At 54.6% G+C, this 20,667-nt stretch overlaps 1 protein-coding gene across 1 annotated transcript in view; it reads right to left on the reverse strand.

Moving 5' to 3' along the window:
* Positions 1 to 12,886: 12,886 nt before the first annotated feature.
* DUSP22 (dual specificity phosphatase 22) overlaps positions 12,887 to 20,667 on the reverse strand; it is a 55,391-nt gene continuing 47,610 nt past the window's right edge. Inside the window, exons 5-7 of the mRNA XM_041772239.1 lie at positions 17,621 to 17,695; positions 14,362 to 14,533; positions 12,887 to 13,894 (exon numbers count right to left, since the gene is read on the reverse strand). Coding sequence (XP_041628173.1) covers positions 13,715 to 13,894; positions 14,362 to 14,533; positions 17,621 to 17,695 — 427 coding nt within the window. The 3' untranslated portion in view covers positions 12,887 to 13,714. The remainder of the gene's footprint in view (positions 13,895 to 14,361; positions 14,534 to 17,620; positions 17,696 to 20,667) is intronic.

A 20,667-nucleotide genomic window follows, 5' to 3' on the forward strand; every position in this document is an offset into this window, starting at 1 on the left:
TAATAAGGTCTGCGGAAGACAGTTTATATATGATATCATTTATCTAAGACTCTACCAACTGTTCATCTACCTGCGCATGTACATATGTGTGTACCTGTCTGTCTACCTAGAGAAAGAACAAGAGAAATTCTTATCTCTAGGTGAAGAAATGGAGATAATTCTTACTTTTTAAATTTTTTCATGGGCATATATACTATTTCAGGAATTAGCATAGGTCATTTTTATCTTCAGAGAAAAACTCCAGTTTTATTTTCAGGAACATACACCCCTGTGCGCACACACAGCAACTAGGGTTTATCATATTCTTGGACCTCCAATTCGGGTGGGCCATCGGATCACCCAGTTGAATCATCTGTGAACGGTCTTGGAATGGCTCCGCTTCCATGCAGAGTTATATCTTTTTTCCTTTCATAGATTTTGTTTTAGGGCAATTTTAAATCCACAACAAAATTAAGAGGAAGGTGCAGACAGTTGCCATACGCCTCTGCTCTACCCACCAACACGCCCCGTCACAATGGTACGTACGTCATAGTTAGTTCACACGTGGTGGCCAAAGTCTGTGGCTCACAGCGGAGTTCACGCTTGGTGTCGCACATTCTATGCACTTGCACAAGTGTATAGTGACACGTATCCTCCTTTATACTATCACAGAGTGTCCCACTTCTCTGCCCGTTCATCTCTCCCCACCCCTGCAACCGCTGATCTTCTTATTGTTCGACTTACCTCTCTTTAACCTCAAAATTTTCTTTTGTATTGTTTCTCTCTTTGGAATTTGGATTTAGAAAAAGCCTGGTTTCAAGCTGGGCTCTGCTCCCAGCTGTGCGGCTCTGAGCAAATGACTAAGCCTGTCAGAGCATAAGTGTCCTTTACTATAACGCAGACACAGAAATGTCCCTGGCGGTGAGGAATAAATGTGTCCCAAGGGCTGACAGTAGTGTATGTGAGTATGTGAGTCTGTGCACACACAGGTGAGTATGTAGCTGTATATGTGCATATGTGTTTGCGTGTGTATGTGCGCGTTGTGTGTGCAGCTGTGCGTGTGTACACCTGTGTGTGTTGTGTACACGTGTGTGTGTACACATTTGTGTCTGCGTGGGTTTTGCCCTCGCTTTACTTCCACCGTGTACTTCTGATGTGATTCAGCATTAGTGTGAGCCGGAGGTGCTCATGGGACACGGGTGTTGGGTGTGAGCCCGGGAGCCCCCGCTCCGGCCTTCGCCCTGTCAGCATGCCCACCGTGGCCCGGCCTTCTCTGCCCCTCGCCGGGCAGGGCCGCACCACCACCCGCTGGCGCAGGAGAGGGTCGAGTGGCCCCACCGGGGCAGCCCAGACGCCGCCGTTCCCTTGTCCAGTCCCCGAATGTGCCCTCTGCTCAGTACGCTTACTGACTGGCAGCGCGTCGGTCTCCTCTTGTGTCACTAGGCTCCGAACAGAGACTCTGCTTCCAATTCATCATCACACAAAACTCAAAAGGCCTCAGAGATAGAATTCCACCTGTTGGCATCTCAACTACCCCAGAGGGAAAAAATCAAGCTGCCAGTGAGTCCCTGGTTTCAGATAAAACAAAATATTTTAATTCAGGCTAATTTCTCCTTATTCCCAAGAGGGGTTTTATGCACCAAATGCTGGGTGATAAGAATCCTTTAGTTTTGTTTTTTTAGATCTGTTTTCTTTTGATCTCTGCCCCCATGAAAATTTTATGTAGCAGTGTTAAGAATAACACAGTAGATTCAAAATTCTGGAGTCGAACTGGCAAAATATGAATACAGTGCGTGACATTGGAGGTCACGCCACAAAAGTGATGGTGCAATTTGTTAAGTAGGCGATGAACTTTATTAAATACTTTTGTTATGAACCTTCCAACCATTCCTGCAGCTTCCTGGGAACTTATGCTGTATAAGTCATCGCCATTTGCTTCTTTTCTGTTGCTAAATTTTCGCAACCAGATTGTATTGAGATCTCAACCAGGAAACAAGAATTGTGTACTCTTTTCTTGTCCTTCAGTGCAACCTACTGAATAATATTTTAGGAGATTCTAGAGTTTGCCCAAATGGTAAAAAAAAAAAAAAAATCCGTTTCACAAGTGAGTCCATATATTAAACATACATAAAAATCAGATGAACAGAACCCCAATGCAGAGACACACGGCACACATCAAAGGGAGGATTTCCACTATGCAACATTTGGTTTTAACCATATCCCCCGATGGTACGTGAAAATTCAGTGAACTTTAACTCCAGAATTCTCAGTTTTAGCGCCAGACATTGTGGTAATTCTGTATCGTGGGGCTGCCCTGTGCACTGCAGGCTGTCCCGCAGCATCCTGACCTCTCTCTACCAGAGGCCATATCAGCTCCCGTTTCAGCTGTGACAATCAAAAATGCCTCCAGATATCCCCGTCAGCCCTGTGTAGACCCTCTGGTCCCATCACCAGCGATCAGCCCGTAACTCCAATAAAAAAAACCAAACCAGGCTATTCAATAAAAAGGAAAGAGACACCATGACATGCGGTATATACCATGGAGGAATCTCAAAAACTGTAGGGGAGGTGAAGGAAGCCAGACAGAAAGGGCTACAGACTGTATGATCCCACTTACGTGAAATACGCTGCAAAGAAAAATCTACAGAACGAAGGTTAGTAGCTGTCAGCGTTGGGGTGAGAATGAGGTGACTGCACGGGGCCATGAGGGATCTTACCCGGATAATGAAAATGCTCTGAATCTGGATTATGCTGATGGCCTCACAACTTGGTAGGTGTACTAAAAATCACTGAATCACACGCTTTAGATGGGTGAGTGTACGTAACCTCGACCTCAATGAAGCCGTGGGGGTGGGGTAAGCATGAAAAAAAGAGGAGGATAAAATACATTGCAGAAGAAGAGAAAACGTGAGGAAAACCCAACCCCATAGATTTCCTTTGACTATGGGAAGGAGTCTCCTAAAAACAGAGAGATCAGATTCCCCACATTCAATCAACCCAAATGACCGTTAGAGCAAGCCACAATATTTTCGCTGCCCAGACAGCTGCAACGTCTGTTAGCACCTGATGCAACTCAACAGGCTGTTTAATTAGTTCTGGTGTGTTTCTTTCTATGGAAAATAATGTGCACGCATGGTCACCCATGTTCAACATGGCAAGGAAGAGGACAGGGTGATTATTAGGGGTTTGTCTTATAAGACGTTCTATGTTTTCTGTGAGCATATAAAATAGTTCTCATTCATGATGAAACATGCCTCGTGAGACATGATATGTGAAGGGGAAAAGGGTCTGAAACCACCCAGAATCTCCCTGTTGCCCACTCAAACCTTTGCCACAGTGAAAAAAAAAACACACAACAACAACAACAAAACCAAAAAGCAAAAACCACCTCTTCTTTGGTGGACATTAAATGACAGCTGTTGCTGTTATTCAAAGATATTCTGGGGACTCTCTTATTGTAAAAGGGACAGCACATATCTCCCTGGAGGATGCCCAGCAGCTGATTAAATTAAATTATTTACTGTACAAAATACGCACTCTCTGCTCAGAGGCCTAGTCTTTTTCAGGGGGTTCATGACCTGTCTGGAGTGTTAGCAAAGGGGGCGGGGGAGACGTCCCTGGTCAAGTTCTAAATACTAACTGGGCCAAATATACAACCCGAAGTGAGGCAGCACTTGAAATTTCTAGAATCTTCAGCTCTGATGGAGATAAGAAGAGAGAGAAGTGGGTTAGAAATGTGGCCTTTTAGGTAAGTTATCCCAGGACTTCAATCCGGCAAGGTTTTGGATAAAGGAAGGTATTGACAGTAAATTCGTTCTCTCCACCCACTCCCCCACCCCATTCAGCTAGAAACTGTGGGAACATGAAAGGGAAGAGATGATTTCAGTAACTTTAATTTCCCCCAAAGGCCACACACACACACACACACACACACACACAAAAGACACTTTCTTCTTTTAACAACTCGATATGTCACAGAACATTGCAACTCTGAGAAATTCGGCCCCTGTTTTCAGGACTAGTAAACTGAGGCCCAGAGAAATCACACTCAGCTTGAGCAAGAAGGCAGCCAGGAAGGCAATACGCCCCATAATGATACCTGCCAACATTTCAAGAACAATATTTAAAATGATGAATAATTCTGATTAGGCCCAATTTGCAAACCGGAAGCTGAGAGCAGAAAGGATGCGGATCTACTCGATTAAATCCCACCAATTTCCTGGAAAATGTCATGTAGAACATTCTCTTTGATTTTTGCTGGCAACAGGCACCGAAGGATCATCAAGACAACATGTTTGTCCCATGCACGGTCTGTGAAACGTACACACCACTTCGCTGAGTGGGATTCAGGCAACAAACACATTTTAAAAATAAGCACCTCATAAAATATGGAAATGAGGAAAGGGTGACGTTGCTAAAGAAGGTCTAAAGGTTTTTTTCACCTTAAATGTCACACAACTTTTTTTTTCCCTTTGTCACTTAGTAAATACAAGCATCAGAAATAATTTTGAAAAGTTTTCTTTCCACGTATTGACAGTTGTCATGTTCCATGATCAGGTCAAAAAGTGTATTGTTTGGACAAAATAAAATCCTGGTTACCTAAGTGGTGTAAGTTAGGCTTTTTTCTGAAAATGTAAGTTGCCTTTGACTTCCAAAGACCATCACAGTATTCTGTTGTTTTAACCTTAGGGTCTTGAGCTTACAGAAACCCAAGCGTGGGTACTGCCTCACGATCTTGACGGCATTTAAGAAAGTCGGAGACACAGTCACCGTTATACTTAATCATGTGCTTTTCAAATATTTGCTCGTCATCTCTCTAAAATGGCTGTCATAGGGCGGCCCCGGTGGCCCAGCGGCTTAGCGCCACCTTCGGCCCAGGGCGTGATCCTGGGGACCTGGGATCGAGTCCCCATCGGGCCCGCTGCATGGGGCCTGCTTCTCCCTCTGCCTGTGTCTCTGCCTCTCTCTCTCTCTCATGAATAAATAAAATCTTTAAAAAATAGTAATAAAATAAAATAAAATAAAATGGCTGTCATCACTCCTTTTCAGTTACTCCATTGCTTTTCCTCACTCACTTTTCTTTGGAAGAAGTTGCTTCATTTCAACGGACCTCTGAGGCTTTTTTAGAAAAGTTTTAAGGCAAAACAATTCTCACCTCTGGGCGAGAGATGAATTCCATGGTTTTGTCTTGTTTTTAAGGTTTATTTACTTGAGAGAGAGAATGCACGAGAGGGGGCGGGTCAGAGGGAGAAGGCGAGAGTGTGACCCCGCCCCCCCCCCCCCGAGTGTGGATCCCAAAGTGGGGCTGGGTCCCAGGACCCAGAGATCATGACCTGAGCTGCACCCAAGAGTCGGATGCTTAACCCCCTGAGCTACCCAGCCGCCCGTCTCTGAGATCTTGCAGGTGCAGGTGTACTGACTCACAGCTGATGATTTGGTGTTAGACGGAGCGGCTGTCACTGGTCCAGAACCTTCTTTCTTATGCAGCTACAATGTGACCTGTCCAATGGGAGGCGGCGAGCATCTTTCACTGCCCCTCACCGACCCCCAGGAGCACACGGTACTCCCTCCGTGCGAGCACCTGCTCCTGCACACGGACAAATTCCTCCCTCTCTGCAGGTCCCGGGCCACCCCTTCCGCCCGTACAGCTCCCGCCTCACCCCTTGCTCTGTCCCACATTCTCGCCTCTCTGAGTTCCTACAGCCGGGCCCCTCCTGGCTCTTCCAGCGGTGTTTCTCCCAGACTGACCCCAGGTCTGTCTCCTGCCCCCCCCAGTCTAGCGGCCACCGCAGGTTTATCCAGAGTGGATCCCGCAAAACCAAATCGGATCCACAAGCCTCAAACACAAGATCAGACTAAAAAGTCCTCGAGGAGAGGGATTTTTCCTGCACAAACGTTTCCTGTGGGGACAACACTCCCTCATAGTCTAGTTAACTGTGGCCTCTTTTATGATTCATTCCTGCTTCATTAATTCATAAATCAATCCATTGAGAACCAACTATGTCATATGATAAAGTTGCCTCAATCTCTGTTTCTAAATTATTTTGGCAGGTTATCTTTGTGTTTTGCTCGCTCGAGGAGCCTGTTGCCCATTGGTTCCAACACGGTGTAGTGCAAAGAGCACCGGACTAAGAGTCAGAACTGAGTTCCTTCTAGACCTGGATCTGCGAGTCAGCCCACGGATGCTGGTAATCCCACAGGTTTGTTGGGGGAAAAAAAAATGAATCAATATATGTGATGGAAAATATACAACCTTATAAAAATTGACCAAATCAATGTAGTTTTCAGGATTTTATTGCAGACTTCTTTTATTAGGCCGGGGGGGTGGCAAATTTTCATGATCTCAGAAAACCCGGACAAAAAAAAAAAAAAAACACACAAAAAAAAAAAAAAAAAGAAAGAGAGAAAGAAAACCTGGACAGTCTACACTTTCCGCATGAAACCTGGAGAAAAGATGTAAATTAAAATAGATGTGTAAAAAAATAATAATAAATAAAAATAAATAAAATAGATGTGTGTGTATAAATCTATGTATATTATATCTAATTAAATATGTGCACAGTGTATGAAAAATCCACTTATCTCTGGATATACTGTGCGTACGGCCGTCTACCAAAGGTGCTTCGGATCTGAATCGCGAGTCTGGGTGGGGACCTGGGCCCTCCGGGTGTTGGCTCAGGGCCCTCGCTCACGTCCTTCAGTGTTAGCTCACGTCTTTTCTAGAGAGACGGGATTCCAGTAACAGACTCTAAAAGTTGCTTTAAGCAGCCGTTTCCACGGGTGCCGTGAACTTTGTTCAGAGCTGGTTTCACAGCAAACAATCAGCATCGAACTCTTCTGAGAAATGAGTGCAAATTGTGAGAAAGGCAGTGAATGAGGAAATCCAGGAAACAGAACAAGGCTATCAGATAGCAACTGCATGGATTTGAGTGAAAGGTGACAAGGTCAATGATATTCTAAGAAATATATATAAAAAAAAAATCTAAAAATCAGAGCCACAGGAAGAAGCCAGACACGCGTGGATGGGCTCCGGCTGGGGCTGCGGATGCAAGCAGGGAAGGAGACCCTGTGGCAGGCCTTTCCTTTGCCCCCGAGGGCAGCCTTCGGCCCTCTCGGAGGGACGCGTGGGTTCAGCCGGGCAGGAGTCTGGCCCGCGGCTGCGACGCCGAAGCGCTAACTGGATGGAGCCAAGAGGGCCCGGGAACTTGCCGCACCCGGGCAGGCCAGCACGTGGAGCAGGCACGGCGGCGACGGGCAGGGGACAGGGGCAGGGGCAGGGGCAGGGGCAGAGGCCGGGAGGGCGGCCCCAGGCTACAGGGCGTCCTGCATGGGATGTGGCCCTGCAAGCGCCGGGCTGCTGAGCTGCTTCCAGCTCCCGGGGAGGACGGCAGGTGCACCTGCCCCAGGCGCTGAGGCCCGCGGGCCGGGCGCATCCTTCCCCACAAGACGGTGGGCCTGGCGACCGTAGGCGCGGCCAGGACGCGTGTGCAGACTGCGGGTCCCGCACCTCACAGATGCTTAGATTAGGTTCCACGGGCCCCATGCCTGTGGGGGGACCCTGGGGCTCGGTCGGCTGGGGGCTTCCTTCCCCTCGGGTCCCGATCCCGGGGCCCTGGGACGGAGCCCGCGGGGGCTGCTCTCCTCATTCCCCACGCTCCCGTCAGCTCGCGGGCACGCTCCCTCGAATAAATAAATAAGATCTTTCTAAAGCGAGATATCCTGTGATTTTTGCAACCGAAGGAGTAGCCTTAGTAAAGGGTACGTACACCCGGTTACTTCACACGTGACCCCGTGAAATAATAATATCGGGGGAGATGGTGATTGAAAGACACACTAATGACAAAGAAAAGGGACAAGCTCAGCGTGCACTGGTCTCTCGTGCAACAGAACTTCCTCCAATGACCTTCGTGGGAGCAGCAGGCAGCGTTCTCACCCGGCCCCCAAAAAACCTATGTGATCTTTAGTTATTTTTGAAGAAAGGACCAGAAAAAATAAAGGAGACGTGTGAAGGGACACCTGCTGGCTCCGCGGGTGAGCGTCTGTCTTTGGCCCAGGCCGTGACCTCCCAGAAAGCACGTGACCGTGGCCACTTCATTAGCTTAGCCTCCGGGAGGAGAGGCGACCTCGAGCACACCCGAGTCGGGCTGCTTGCACCCGAGCCTCGCTCGGCCGCTTGCTGGCCCTGAGCCCGGGCAATGCCCAAGGTACCCAGAACTGGGCTCCTTCACCCGAAAAGTGGTGGCCACGGTCAGATGCATCGCGCAGGGCTGCCGTCGGTAGTGATGTCGTGAAGAGGCCTCCAGGCCAGCGGCCCTCCCGCACTCAGGGTGCCGCTGCTCTCCAGGTGGAAGGTGTTCGGGACTCGAGAGGCCTTTCTAGACACAGAACGCCCCCCAGGAAGGCGGTGGGCCACTCTGGCCGCCTCGGGCCACGACGCAAGGTGCCCTCCGGCACCGCCCGGCCCTTCTCGGGGGCCTCTTTCACTCCAGTGTCACAAGAAGTTCCCCACATGAGTGGGTTGCCTCCCCCGGGACTTCCCCAAGGTATTCCGGAGAACCGGGGCGACACCGGGCCGGTCAGGCCCACCTGGCAGGTGACCATGTCGGCCGCCCAGTCACCAGTCCAGGACCTTGGCCTCTCATCTCCCCCAACCTGCTCCACCGGGCTGGGAAACGGGGCGGGGAGTCTCAAGGTGTGACCGTGGGGGGGACCGCGGCCCACCTCCGGGATGCACCCGGGTCGGGCAGGGAGCTTCGCGAAGGCCCCGGCAAACAGCCGAGAAATGGGTCCCCTATTCTCGCACCTTCTTGCCTTTCTCTCCATCGCCACATCAGCAAGACTCAGCATAAACCGAGGAGAATCCAAACATCTGACCCCTGGCACATGACCAGCCTCTCTAGGGACTCCCGTTCCGGGGAAGCTCGGTGCCACTTGCGTCTCTTGCCTTGAAGGGCACACCCTTTGCAAAGCAGAAGGTGACATTTCTCTAGTGCACCCGTGGAGGCCTTTTGATTTCTAGTTTCCAAAGTGGGTCCGTACCAGCGCCTTTGGGGAAACCCATAGCCAGCCAACAAAAGGCAAACCTGCTCACCAGAAAGGATGGTTCCTGTTTGTGCTGGTTTGGCCACTTCTGGGGAAGGGCACCAGAGGCGGAGGGCGAAGCACCTGGCGACAGGGTGAGAGGGGCCAGCACCACGTCGATGGCCACGTTCCACGCACATAACCGTTCACCACGTGTGTGCATACGGGGGGGACTGTGTGGTTATGTGGAAAGGCCGCCCTGGCCTGGCCTACTTGGCTCAAGCTGGGCAGACGGGCAAGGGGTGCCATTAGCACCATTTCCAACAACTGCATTATTCCTAGAGATTGTTAGCCGCCGCCCCCCCTCCACATTGCGCCCCTAAATCACAATTTTCTTTTTCATCCCCCTGGATCCTCATCTTCTTTTTTTTTTAATAAATTTATTTTTATTGGTGTTCAATTTGCCAACATATAGAACAACACCCAGTGCTCATCCTGTCCAGTGCCCCCCTCCGTGCCCGTCACCCAGGCACCACCAACCCCCGTTTGCTTCGAGGTGACGTGGATGGAACTGGAGGGGATTATGCTGGATCCTGACTTTCTTAAACAGCGTGTGCTCAGGCACATTCCCATCCAAAACCGACCTCACCTCTAACTCGTCCGTCTGCACCACGCGCACAGTGTCGAATTGCCTAGTAATTTCAGTCACCTGCTAAAATAGCTCTTCGGACACCAGACTCTAATAACTGAACCAGAAACTCCAGGAAAATGAACTGCAAATTACTGGCTCCTCGTCAACAGTTTGCATACACGTCCAGAGCCAAAGTAAACCTGAACTTGCAGATGTTCAGAGACGTACCGGCCATTCCCCCCCCCAACCCGCCCCCCCGCCGCCCCCGATTGGAGAGAGACCCAGGCGCAGCACTTGCGACCTTCAGTCAGATGCTTATTAGGTGGTTAAGCCTTTTGCTGCAAAATAGATGCTAATTTTGATTACTAATTTTAGGACCGGCTGCAACTAATTATGTCCCGTTGCTGCAGGGACAGGTCTCAGCATCTATATAGCAGGGGTAGGAGGACGAAAGCCACGTGCCAAGGCCTCCATGCATGATGAAATGTGGCCAGTGCGTTGCATGAATCCGAGCCCACGTCGGTGCCGACGAGCCCAAGGCCTAAGGAGACCCTATAAAATCCTAGGACGGGCAAGACCAACATGCTTGAGGCTCCACTCCAGAGGCAGCTGCTGCTGCTGCTTCTTCTTCTTAGTTTCTCCCTTTCTCTGGGCAATAAAAAGGAAAGGGAAGAAGAACTTCCCTCTGAAGTGTTGGTGATTTCTTGCTAAGTGCATATATAAATACAAGCATGTTGAAAGCACGTTCTTAATAAAATTATTAATAACTTAGGGTCAGGATGGGAGGAGTCACCCGGGGTGGCATCACAGGGTTTTGATTTTCAGCGTGTTCCCTATTTTCGCCAGACGCTGGCACGCCGAGCAGCCGCAGCTGCTGGTTGTGCAACGTGGGCTCCGACGTCCCCCCGGGCGCCCCGAGGTGCCTGCCATCGACGGTACAGAGCTCACCGTGCCCTTGGTGTCGCACACACGGCCCCGCTGAAAGCCAGCGGTTTCTCTAAAATAAAACCGAACAAACGGTAAGGCACAGGTGTACGTGCACACACGTGTACACGACTCGCCGGAATTTATAAGTCGCCTCTACGCGTGGGTAACGTGAAGCAGCCCCAGAGGTTGGACGTGGGGTTCCCTGCTCAGACACAAAGTGGAAAGGATAAGCACCCAACAAATAAGGGGGAAAAAAACACGAGTGGGAACCCATCCTCACAGAAAAACATGCTACTGAAGATACCTGAGGATGCCCAATGTTAATGAATGTGCCCTAAAAAAACGGGATTTAGGTGCAAGGTCCCCTTGGGGCGGAGAGAGTATATGATGAACAGGCTGGTCCATTGGACCCTGGAGAGGTGACTTCAGGGGGCAAAGCAGGTGCCCGGTTTGTACACGACGTAGGTGGGTTATGGGAACAGCCGTCTGACTATGGGGCGAGCCCGGTCGGGGTCACCCCGGCCCGGCCAAGGCTCTCCGCGCCACGTGCATGTTGCCGGGCAGGGCCCAACGGGGAATCTGGCCTCCCCCCAAATCCTGACGAGGAGAGAGAGTTGGCCTAGCCAATAAAATCAGTTCTCACGAAGCTACTTCAGTTCTTCACGAAGGCTGGACGCCCGAATTTCCCATTGTCTAGCCTGGTTCCTGGGCGCCCCGATGCACCTGAGGACGTGCTTTGCGAAGCTGGGATGATGGCCCTGGAAGGGCCCCCCGCCGGCCCACGGGAAGGGAGGGCGCAGATGCGAAGAGGAAGCAGGACTCCGGAGCGGCGAGGCCTCGAGACCTACAGTCCCCCACGTCCCGTGTAGTGCGAAGAGCCCTTGCTTGGCCCCCGACTGCCTTCCAGCCCAAATATATTCGCCCCCTGGGCCGCTCTGGGTCTCCACCACCACAACCTGTTCCGGCATCGTGGGCGGTCGCCTGAGCGCTCAGCTGCCCCCAACTGGCCTCCAGTGCGGATCCTCCGTCCTCCGCGTACCCACCCACCAACCACGCATGGTACCCGCTTGCCCTGCAAGCTCGCCCGCCTCCGGCCCTACCCATTCCTCCGCATAATGGGACCCACGCTCCTTACGGGGCTCCCGGCCCAAGAATCAGCCCCGGGGGGCGACCGACGGAGGTGCTGGCTCCGCAGCCCTAGGCCTGGCTGCAGCTGCTGGGGCTCCCTCCTCAGAGCTGCATGAACCCCCAAGTGCAAAGCCCGGGGGGCGGAGCGGCCATCCTATTGCTGCACCCCATGATTCGGAATCAGAAGATCCAAATTCGGGCAAAGCGGAGAGAACATTTTCCGTTTGGGTGGATTTCTTGGTGTCTCTGCAGGGTTACGCCCTCTGCCAGGCCCTCGTCACAGGACTGTCGCGGGTGCCGCACCTGCTCCTGCAGCAAGAGGACGAGGACGGGGCGGTGTCGGCCCAGCGCCAGCACCCCCGCCGCCCCTTGCTGCTCCTCGTGTCCTTTGCGGCACGGAGGGAGGCCGTCCCGGGGCACCGTGCCCAGGCCTCGCCACCGCTCCTGGGCTCTGCGTGCACCACGGCTCCGGCGTGGCCCCACACGGAGTGGAGACACACGGCCGCCGCGAGCCGGGGCTGCAATCGGCCCTCGAACCCGCCTGCATTTCTCCAAATTAAAAGCCTCAGCCGCACCCGAATGCCCTGCAGCCGACGAGGGCAGCAGGTGCCCACGGATGCCGTACCGGTGCCCGCCCGGGTGCAGGCACAGCGAAGCCCCCCCTCCGGGTTCCCACTGTTCACGTCGATGACCACCCTGTCCCCCTTGGTGACGCCGAGCCACTGTCCCTAGCGCCCCCGGCACCAAGGCGCAGCTGCTGCAGCTGCAGGCGGACACCGGGGCGGCCGGGGAGCCCGCAATTCCGGCAGTGGCTGCGCGGGAAGCATCACACTCCAGGCCCTTCATGGACGTGTCCGAGCGCTCAGCCGACGGCCCAGGGACTCCTCCTGTAAACGTGTCCACATCTTTTTGGTTCAAGAAAATACTGTACTTTGCAGACCAGGTATTCCGGCTGCGGGTACAGAGGCCGTGGCCGTGCCTCCTTTCCCGGCGTGCGTGGGGCCTGCAGGGTGTGCAGGGACCCGCCTGCGGTGGTCGCACGTCCCCACGAGCCCGGGAAGGCCGCCCCTCCCAGGGGCTCCTCTGGGGCTGGGACCCTGAGGATTGTGTGCGAGCTCGGCGACGCCGGGCCCTCAGCCTCTGCTTCGAAGGCATCAGGACGGGACACTTTCAGCGACGCGTGGATCACGGGAGCAAGACAGCTTTTCAGACATTTAATGAGGTAGCTGAGGTCAAACGCCCGGTCCACAGCGTACACAGAGGTGCTTACTAGATGCACAGGCATTTTAAAACGTGTTTCCAATGCAGACCTGACCCAGTGCCTAAGGAGTGCGCGTCCTCCCGCACCCTGGGGTGCGTGCAAGTGCCACCTGAGGCCCCCGACGCTGCAAGGCCCGAGAGCAACCCTGGGTACAGGCCGGACACTGGGGCACCCCGGGGGCCTGCTCGAGGCAGCGGAGCCCAGACACCCACCCGCGGTTGGGGCGATGCTCGGAGCTCCGCGCCGCGTCGGGCACCCGGACCAGCTGCGCCACCGACGCTCTGCGGCCCGTCCCCTCCCGGCCACAGGCTGCCCTGGCTGCACAGCCCTGGACTCACGGGGTCCCGGCTGGTGGGAAAGGAGGGGAGCCCGAGCCCAGCAGCGCAGACATGATGACTGCTCCAGCAACGGGCACACTCGGGGCTCCCACGGGCAGAGGTGCATGGGGGTGCACGAGGGTGGGGCCCAGGCAGGGCAGGAGCAGGCCGGGGCCTGGGGGTGTGGGGCTGGGCTCTGGGTCATGATCATGGGGCTGCGTGGGCCTGGGGGTGTGGGACTGGGCCCTGGGTGACAGTCGTGGGGCTGCTGTGGGCCTGGGGGCGTGGGGCTGGGCTCTGGGCTTCAGTTGCGGGGCTGCCATGGGCCTGGGGGTGCGGGGCTGGGCCCTAGGAGTCGGTCACAGGGCTGCCATGGGCCTGGGGGTGCAGGGCTGGGCTCTGGGTGATGGTCGTGGGGCTGCCATGGGCCTGGGGGTGCAGGGCTGGGCCCTAGGAGTCGGTCGCGGGGCTGCCGTGGGCCTGGGTACGCGGGCTCTGCAGGCCCCACCGCCGCGCGCCAGCCCGGGGCTCCAGCCGCCCCTGCTCCTTGTATTTCCGCAGAATGCTTCTGGCTTCCTCGACATCCCGCAAGGGGCTCTCTCCGTATTCTTCCTTCAGCCACTGCCGGAACTGGAGGGTGGGAAGAAAAACGGACTGTCACACGCATGCGGGCACACGCACCCGTACACCACTTTGTAGATTTTTACCAGGTAGGTAGTAAACAGTCAGACTTTGCCACACGCATCAACAAAAATCTCGCCTGAGGACACGAGAGCAAGCCAGAGCCAGGAGCGGTGCCCGACCCGAAGGGACACGGACAGAAGTGAACGTGGGGCCCGAAGAAGGTCAAGTAATGTCGTGCAGCTGCAGCTGGCGCACAAGAGCCGCTGATGACCGCGATGACCGGTGATGACTTGATGCAAGTGGGGCAGGGGCCGCTGATGACTAACTGGGATGCAAGTGGGGCACCCTGGGAGCAGGTGTGCTCTGGGGGCCTCCCCAACACGGCCCCCATGACGCTGAGCGCGTACAGAAAGACTGAGGCACCTTCCCGGGGGCTGTCGCTCACACCACCAATGTCCCCTGAGCACGGTTACCTGGTGGACTTCATGCTTCTCAAATTCCTGGAGTTGTCTCTGGAAGCCCAGGTTGGGGTTGGCACAGGACCTGCCTGCACGCACGGTGTGCAGGGCGTCCTCCCAGCCAAGGTCGGTGACGGTCATCACGTACGCGATCACCAGGGTCACGCTCCTGGAGACGCCGGCCAGGCTGCAAGGGCCAAAAGAACCCACAGGGCAAAAGGGGTTTCAGTCCACGGGTCTATCTCCCGATTCAGCGAGAGCGGGGCATTTTGTGACTCTCACTTTAGAAGGTCCTCCTGGCCTGGCTTCTGCGCGGCCAGCGAGCCAGGAGATCACTCAGACACGGGGCAGCCTCTCTCCGTTTGGTCACCCTAGAATCCCGGGCATGAGTGTCCGTGGCAGCCTAATCACTGACAGATTTCCTACTGCCCGTGGCTTTGCACACTTCAGTTCTAGGATCCTCTATGGGCCCCTCTTCTGATAGCCCCCATTGCCCTGGATAGAAAAAAATACCTAAAGCACAGGAATGTGAAGGGGCTGGGAACCCTGCAATGCATCTATTTATAACCTGCAGCACTTTAGAAGGCCTCGTGGTTTTGGTTGTTTTTTTCTTTTTTTTTTTTTTCTGGGTTTCTTAGATAAAAGAAGACTAGATCTATAACTGAAAACCCACCCAATAGAGAAGCTCTTATGAAATAGTTTGTGTTCTTCTTGAAACAACTGAGCAGGGCACAAGAGAGGGCACATTCCACGTGCTCTGGGACGTGGGGTCCGTAACGGTTAATTATATCCCACAGGCTGAGTAAGGGGCCAATTTTAAATGCATATGCAAATTAACGTGGTCACAGAAGGCTGTGCTGCGTCAGATTTAGAGTGTTCTAGCAACGGTTTAGGATGGGGAAGTTTAGCAGATTTCTCATTTTTAGAAAAGCCTATCTTCAGATTTATATAACCATATGAAATACAGATTCCTAGAATATCAGGGCTACACATCTTCAAACGATAATTTTAATAATAATAATAAAACAACCGCTCTCTGCATCAGGTGATGGCTCTTCATTAGGCATTTATGTCAGAGATACTGAGGGAGTTTTAAAAAGTACATCCTCTTTGACTGCAAACCTGAGGTTCTAATTCACCAGGAGCCACAGAAGCCCAGACACGGGATTCCAGAAATCCCCTTACATGGCTCCACCTGCACCCCCACAAAGTGCTTTAAAGCAAATGCTCATGAATATCATAAAATCCACAATTTGTCACGTTGTCCTACTCTTTTCAAAAGTAAATAACTAAAAAAAAAAAAAAAGGAAATAACTAAATAAATAAATCACACAATTTCAAGAACTGCGTGAAACTACCAAACACCATTTTTCTCTAAAGCAATCAAACTATCTATTGCCCCTGCTTTCCCTACAGGCCCTCGGAACAGTTTTCACGAGTGGCTCTTCTAGATTTCATGCGCTGGATCGCCTCTGTCATGACAGGATCGTTACCAGCTTCAGCAGCAACTCAGCCCGGGAGACATCACTTTACATTTTCAAAGAGCTTTCCCTGAAATGGTATCTTCTTTGAGGAAATTCAAAAGATTAAGCTTTAAATATATATATATATATATATATATATATATTTCACAACATAATATTGTCTTTTAAAAAAATCTGATTATAGCTGACACATAATTTACATTAACTTCAGGTGTTCAACGCCGTGGTTCCACAAGTTTTACATTACACTGTGCTTGCCCTCAGCGCAGCTGCCATCTGCCACCGTACAACGCTGTGACGGTACCACTGACTATACTCCCTACGCGGACTTACTCATTCCATAACTGGAAGCCTACATTTCCCACTACCCTAACCCCATTTTCCCCATCCTCTTATCCCCCACCCCATGTGGCGACTATCGGTTTGTTCTCTGCACGTACAGGTCTGGTTCTGCCTTTTATTTTTATTGTTGCTGTTTTTGCCTTTTGGCTTTTTGTTTATTCATGTGTTTTGTGTTTTAGATGTCATAGGTAAGTGAAATCAAATGGTATTTGCTTTCTGATGTATTTCACTTAGCAGAATACCTCTAGATCTATCCGTGTTGCTGTAAATGGCAAGATCTATTTTTTTTTTTTTGTAGCTGAGTAATATTCAAAATGGAGTTTTACTCCATACAGAGAGGGAACATGCTCGGCCTGCAGAGTTCTGGCTTCAGGATGTTGGCTGCTGCTTCCCTCGACATATTAGTTATGTGATGAGCATGAGCACCAGTGGTAATGGGCATTTCTTAACGCATATAATTTGTCAAATCACCATAAGATACACCTGAAACTAATGCCAACTGTATCTCACTTAAAAAAAAAGGAGAAAAAATAAGTGGGAAATATCAGAAAAGGAGGCAGAACATGAGAGACTCCTAACTCTGGGAAATGAACTAGGGGTGGTGGAAGGGGAGGTGGGCGGGGGGGTGGGGGTGACTGGGTGACGGGCACTGAGGGGGGCACTTGACGGGATGAGCACTGGGTGTTATTGTATATGTTGGCACATTGAACACCAATAAAAAATAAATTTATTTAAAAAAAATTTTTTAAATAAAAAAATAGAATATGAGTGCTAACGTTCAGTGAAAGCTTACCATGTGCCAAGGACAGTGCAAAGAACTGTATGTGCATTGCCCCTGGGTGAGGTGTGTAGGAACGGCTGTCTCTGCACTGCGTATGTGCTCACATCCTCATGACGTATAGCTCAATGCGGGTGGAGAGCTGCACGTAAACTCTTCGTTCTAAGGGTCTATTCAGATCTTTTCAAAGCAAAGTACTAAGCTAAACACACACAAAAGCCCCAATCTGTGAATGGAGAAGAAAGGGTCATTCAGGTGTTGTGCTAATGCCACCTAAACACCCATACAAGTGACCAGAACCCTCCGGGAAGAAACAGTGACTGAAAGGGCACTGACGTGGCAGGGATGAGCCCACAGAATCTGTGCCCTCCCAGGAGGCTGCTCCGAGGGCCTCAATCATAGACACGGGCTAGAAAAGAGGATCCTGTGATCCAGTAGCCTCGACAGTCCCACAGAAAATCCTAAGTGAAAATGAAAAAAGAAAAAAATCATAGGGTTCTCTTCCATCAGACATAAACAACGCGTAGGAGACGGCAGGGCTCGGCTGAGGGGTCGCCCTCGAGCCAAGGGCCGCGGGGCCCTTGGGAGGTGGCGTGAACAGTCCCGGCTCGGGCCGGTGCGGGCCAGGCGGAGCGCAGCCCGGAGCCCCGCGCAGGACACGTGTACGTACCAGTGTACGAGGCAGCCCTCGCCCCGGAGTCGGCACTCGTGAATGAACTTGATACTTTCTTTGAAATGTCTTGTCCTGTGGGAGGAGAAAAAAGAGAGAAGTGACCTCTCTCTGCTTTACTCAACGTATGATGAAAAGAAAAATCCGCCTGAGGTTTCTTGAAAAGGTCTCCGAGTCCTGCGGCTTCCAGCCCGTGGTCACGCTGCCCGAGGCTGGAGCTGCCTCAGCTGTAGTGTCACACGCCGCGCCGAGGCCTGGGCAGGGCTGCCCGCCTGCTGGAATTTTCTGAATTTCTCTGCGAGGAATCCCTCATCACGGAGTGGTCACTGACTGCTGCGGGGGGATTCTGCGCTGCCCGGCGGCCAGCTGGGCCCGACGGCTCGGGGGCATCCCTGAGGCCCTGGCATCTGCACGCGGCTGAGCGGGGAGCGGGCCACGGCCACGCCGGCGACGGAGGCGACCGCGCCTGGCGGGCTCGCCAGCGCTGGACCGGCGGGCTTCGGTGACCCGCAGGCCCCGTGCACCTGCCAGCAGCCGCCCCGGAGCCGCCCCGGAGCCGCCCCGGAGCCGCGAGCCACGGAAACACGGCCCCAGCCCTGCTCGGCCGCCCGCGCGTGTGACCCGGGGCTGGGCGCCAGGCCGCTCGGAGGCCGGGGATGCGCGGGCCCACTCCACGCGCAGCCCGGGGCGCACACTCACCTTCTGCTCTGGAACCGACGAAGTGACCCCGGGCGCCGCGAGTCCCCCCATGGTGGCGACCGAGGAGCCCCAACCGCCGATCCCGAACGGGAGCCCGGGTGGCCCGGGGAGCGGGGCCTGGCCGCGCGGCCACAGCTTCCCGACCCCAGCCAAGCGGTGCCCTCCTGCGACTCCGAGCCCTGAACTCGCGGCACGTCGGAGGCAGCGGGGGCGTCAGGACGGTCCGTCCCCCTCTGATTCCAGCCACGGGGGACGGCGGGGCCCGGGGAAAGGTTTCTCCTCCTGATAGAAAGAAAACTCTGTCTCCGCCTCAGGTTTCCTGCGAGGAACCTGGACGTAAGCGTCACGCCTGCGGCCGGGTCAGTTGCCCGTGAGCCAGACACGACGGCCCCGAGGGTGGAGGGCGGCAGGTGCAACGGGAGCCCCCAGTGTCCTGGCCCAGGCCCGAGGACCCTTGTCCACCACCGGGAACACCAGCAAGCAGGGCCCCGCTCCCCCCAGCCCAGTGCCATCTGCGGGGTGACAGCAAACACCGGGACAGCCGGGGAAACGGGGTGAGCGCGCCGAGGGCCTCGGCCGCCCGGGCCTCCACGCTCCATCTTAGCTCCGGTCCTCACGTCGAGCTGAGGCTCCGCGCCCCGGTGTGGGAGGACACACAGTGTGGGAGGACACGCACCGGGGAAGGACAAACAACCTGCAGATGAACGACTCGGCAGGCCCAGGCACCAGCGGCTCGGCGGGCTCTGGCAAGGCGACGGCACACGAGGCCTGACCAAGCCCCGGGCGTGGGGACGACCTCCCCTCTCTGGCTTTTCCACCAAACCACGCGCACGGTGACACCTGCGCCCTAAGTGCCGTCGGGGCCCCTGGGGCCCACGTGCAGCGCTGTCCCCCGGGCCGGAGCTCGTGGGCGCGGGGTCAGCAGGGCGGCCCGTGGGCCCGGGAGCCCGGGAGGTGCTCCCCCGGTGGCCCCGCGGCCCGTCCCCTCCGTCAGGGCAGCAGCCGCAGGGCCCGGGCTGGACTGAGGGACGGTGGGACCCCACGGCCCCTGACTCCCGGACGCAGGGCCCGAGGCCGCAGCAGGCAGATGAGCCTAGAGACGCCGCCTCCAGGTAGAGCCGCGTACGGCAGGGCTCCGGGCTGTTTCCAGGGAAGCCGATGACACAGGCCCGGTCCGGCTGCCTCCTCCTCAGCAGGAAATACCCGCGGGCCGCCCGGTTGCCCAACGTGGCGCGAGGCAGAAGCCACTCCCAGGCGCCAGCCCACCACAGCCTGTTTCAATGAGCACAGGTTCCCCATTCCTGCTCCTGCTCTGCCCCTGCCCTTCCGCACGGAGGGCGAGCGGGGGGCTCTGGGGCGACGCCCGCGGGGCTCCTCCGGCTGCACCTGTCCCGCCTCCCCGGCCGCGCGGGTAGGCAGAGGGGCCGCAGGGCACACCCGTCCCCGCCCCTCCTGCAGAGCCCCCGCCTCCCTGCACCCTAACCCGAGGTCCCCGGCCGTCAGCAAGGGCACGGAAGGGATGCGGGGTGGCATCTGGCAAAGGCCAGCCGCGGTGCCCACAGCCTGAGCTTGTTCCCAGACTGCAAATCTGGAGGCCATGACCTGCCCCGTGGGACCGGGGGCGGCCCTGTGCGAGGAGGACTCCGCACGTCTGAGCAGGGACCCAGGGGCCCGGGGGCCTGGCCACCTGCCTTCAGGGTGGCCGCGCTTGCCCCAAGGCACATCCGACCAGGCCGTGCTGACGGCGAGGGCCGGGAGACCCGGACACAGACGTGTATGTACGCGCGTGTGCGTGTGCAGGCGGGCCCGTGTATTGCACACGAAGGCAAGGAGGGAAGGACGGGAAAGGCAAGCGCTCTTAGATTTTTAACTCCTGAGAAAGGAATGCTTACAGATTAAAAAAATAAATAAAAACAGCCAGCGGGTGGGATGTGACACCTAAGCCAGGGAGCCTGGGCTCTGGAAGGCGGGTTCGGATCACACCGCTCCCTCCCCCCGGGCGGACTCGGCAGGCCCCAGGCCCCCCCAGCACCAGGAAGCTTCACCTCCCCCGGGAGGCAGGAGGGCCCACGCAGCACGAAGCGGGCGCCGGTGCACACGTCCACGTCAACGACTTCCCACCCTTTATATTTCCCGCACTTGAACATTTTTCTTTTTGTAATCGGGGGGAATTAAAGCACAGACGTATTGTGTATTGTGCTTTCCACTTTGCCACATAGGGTCACTGTAGAAGCAAACCCAACCAGATCTGCTTTCTACTCCACTGTCACATCCTTTCACAAGGAACAGCTGAACGCTGGCAGAACAAGGAGGACACGGTGCAAGGCCAAAAAGTAGGTGAGCTCTGA

Source organism: Vulpes lagopus, chromosome 10, assembly GCF_018345385.1.
Source record: "Vulpes lagopus strain Blue_001 chromosome 10, ASM1834538v1, whole genome shotgun sequence".
In the NCBI taxonomy this organism is placed as follows: Eukaryota; Metazoa; Chordata; class Mammalia; order Carnivora; family Canidae; genus Vulpes; species Vulpes lagopus.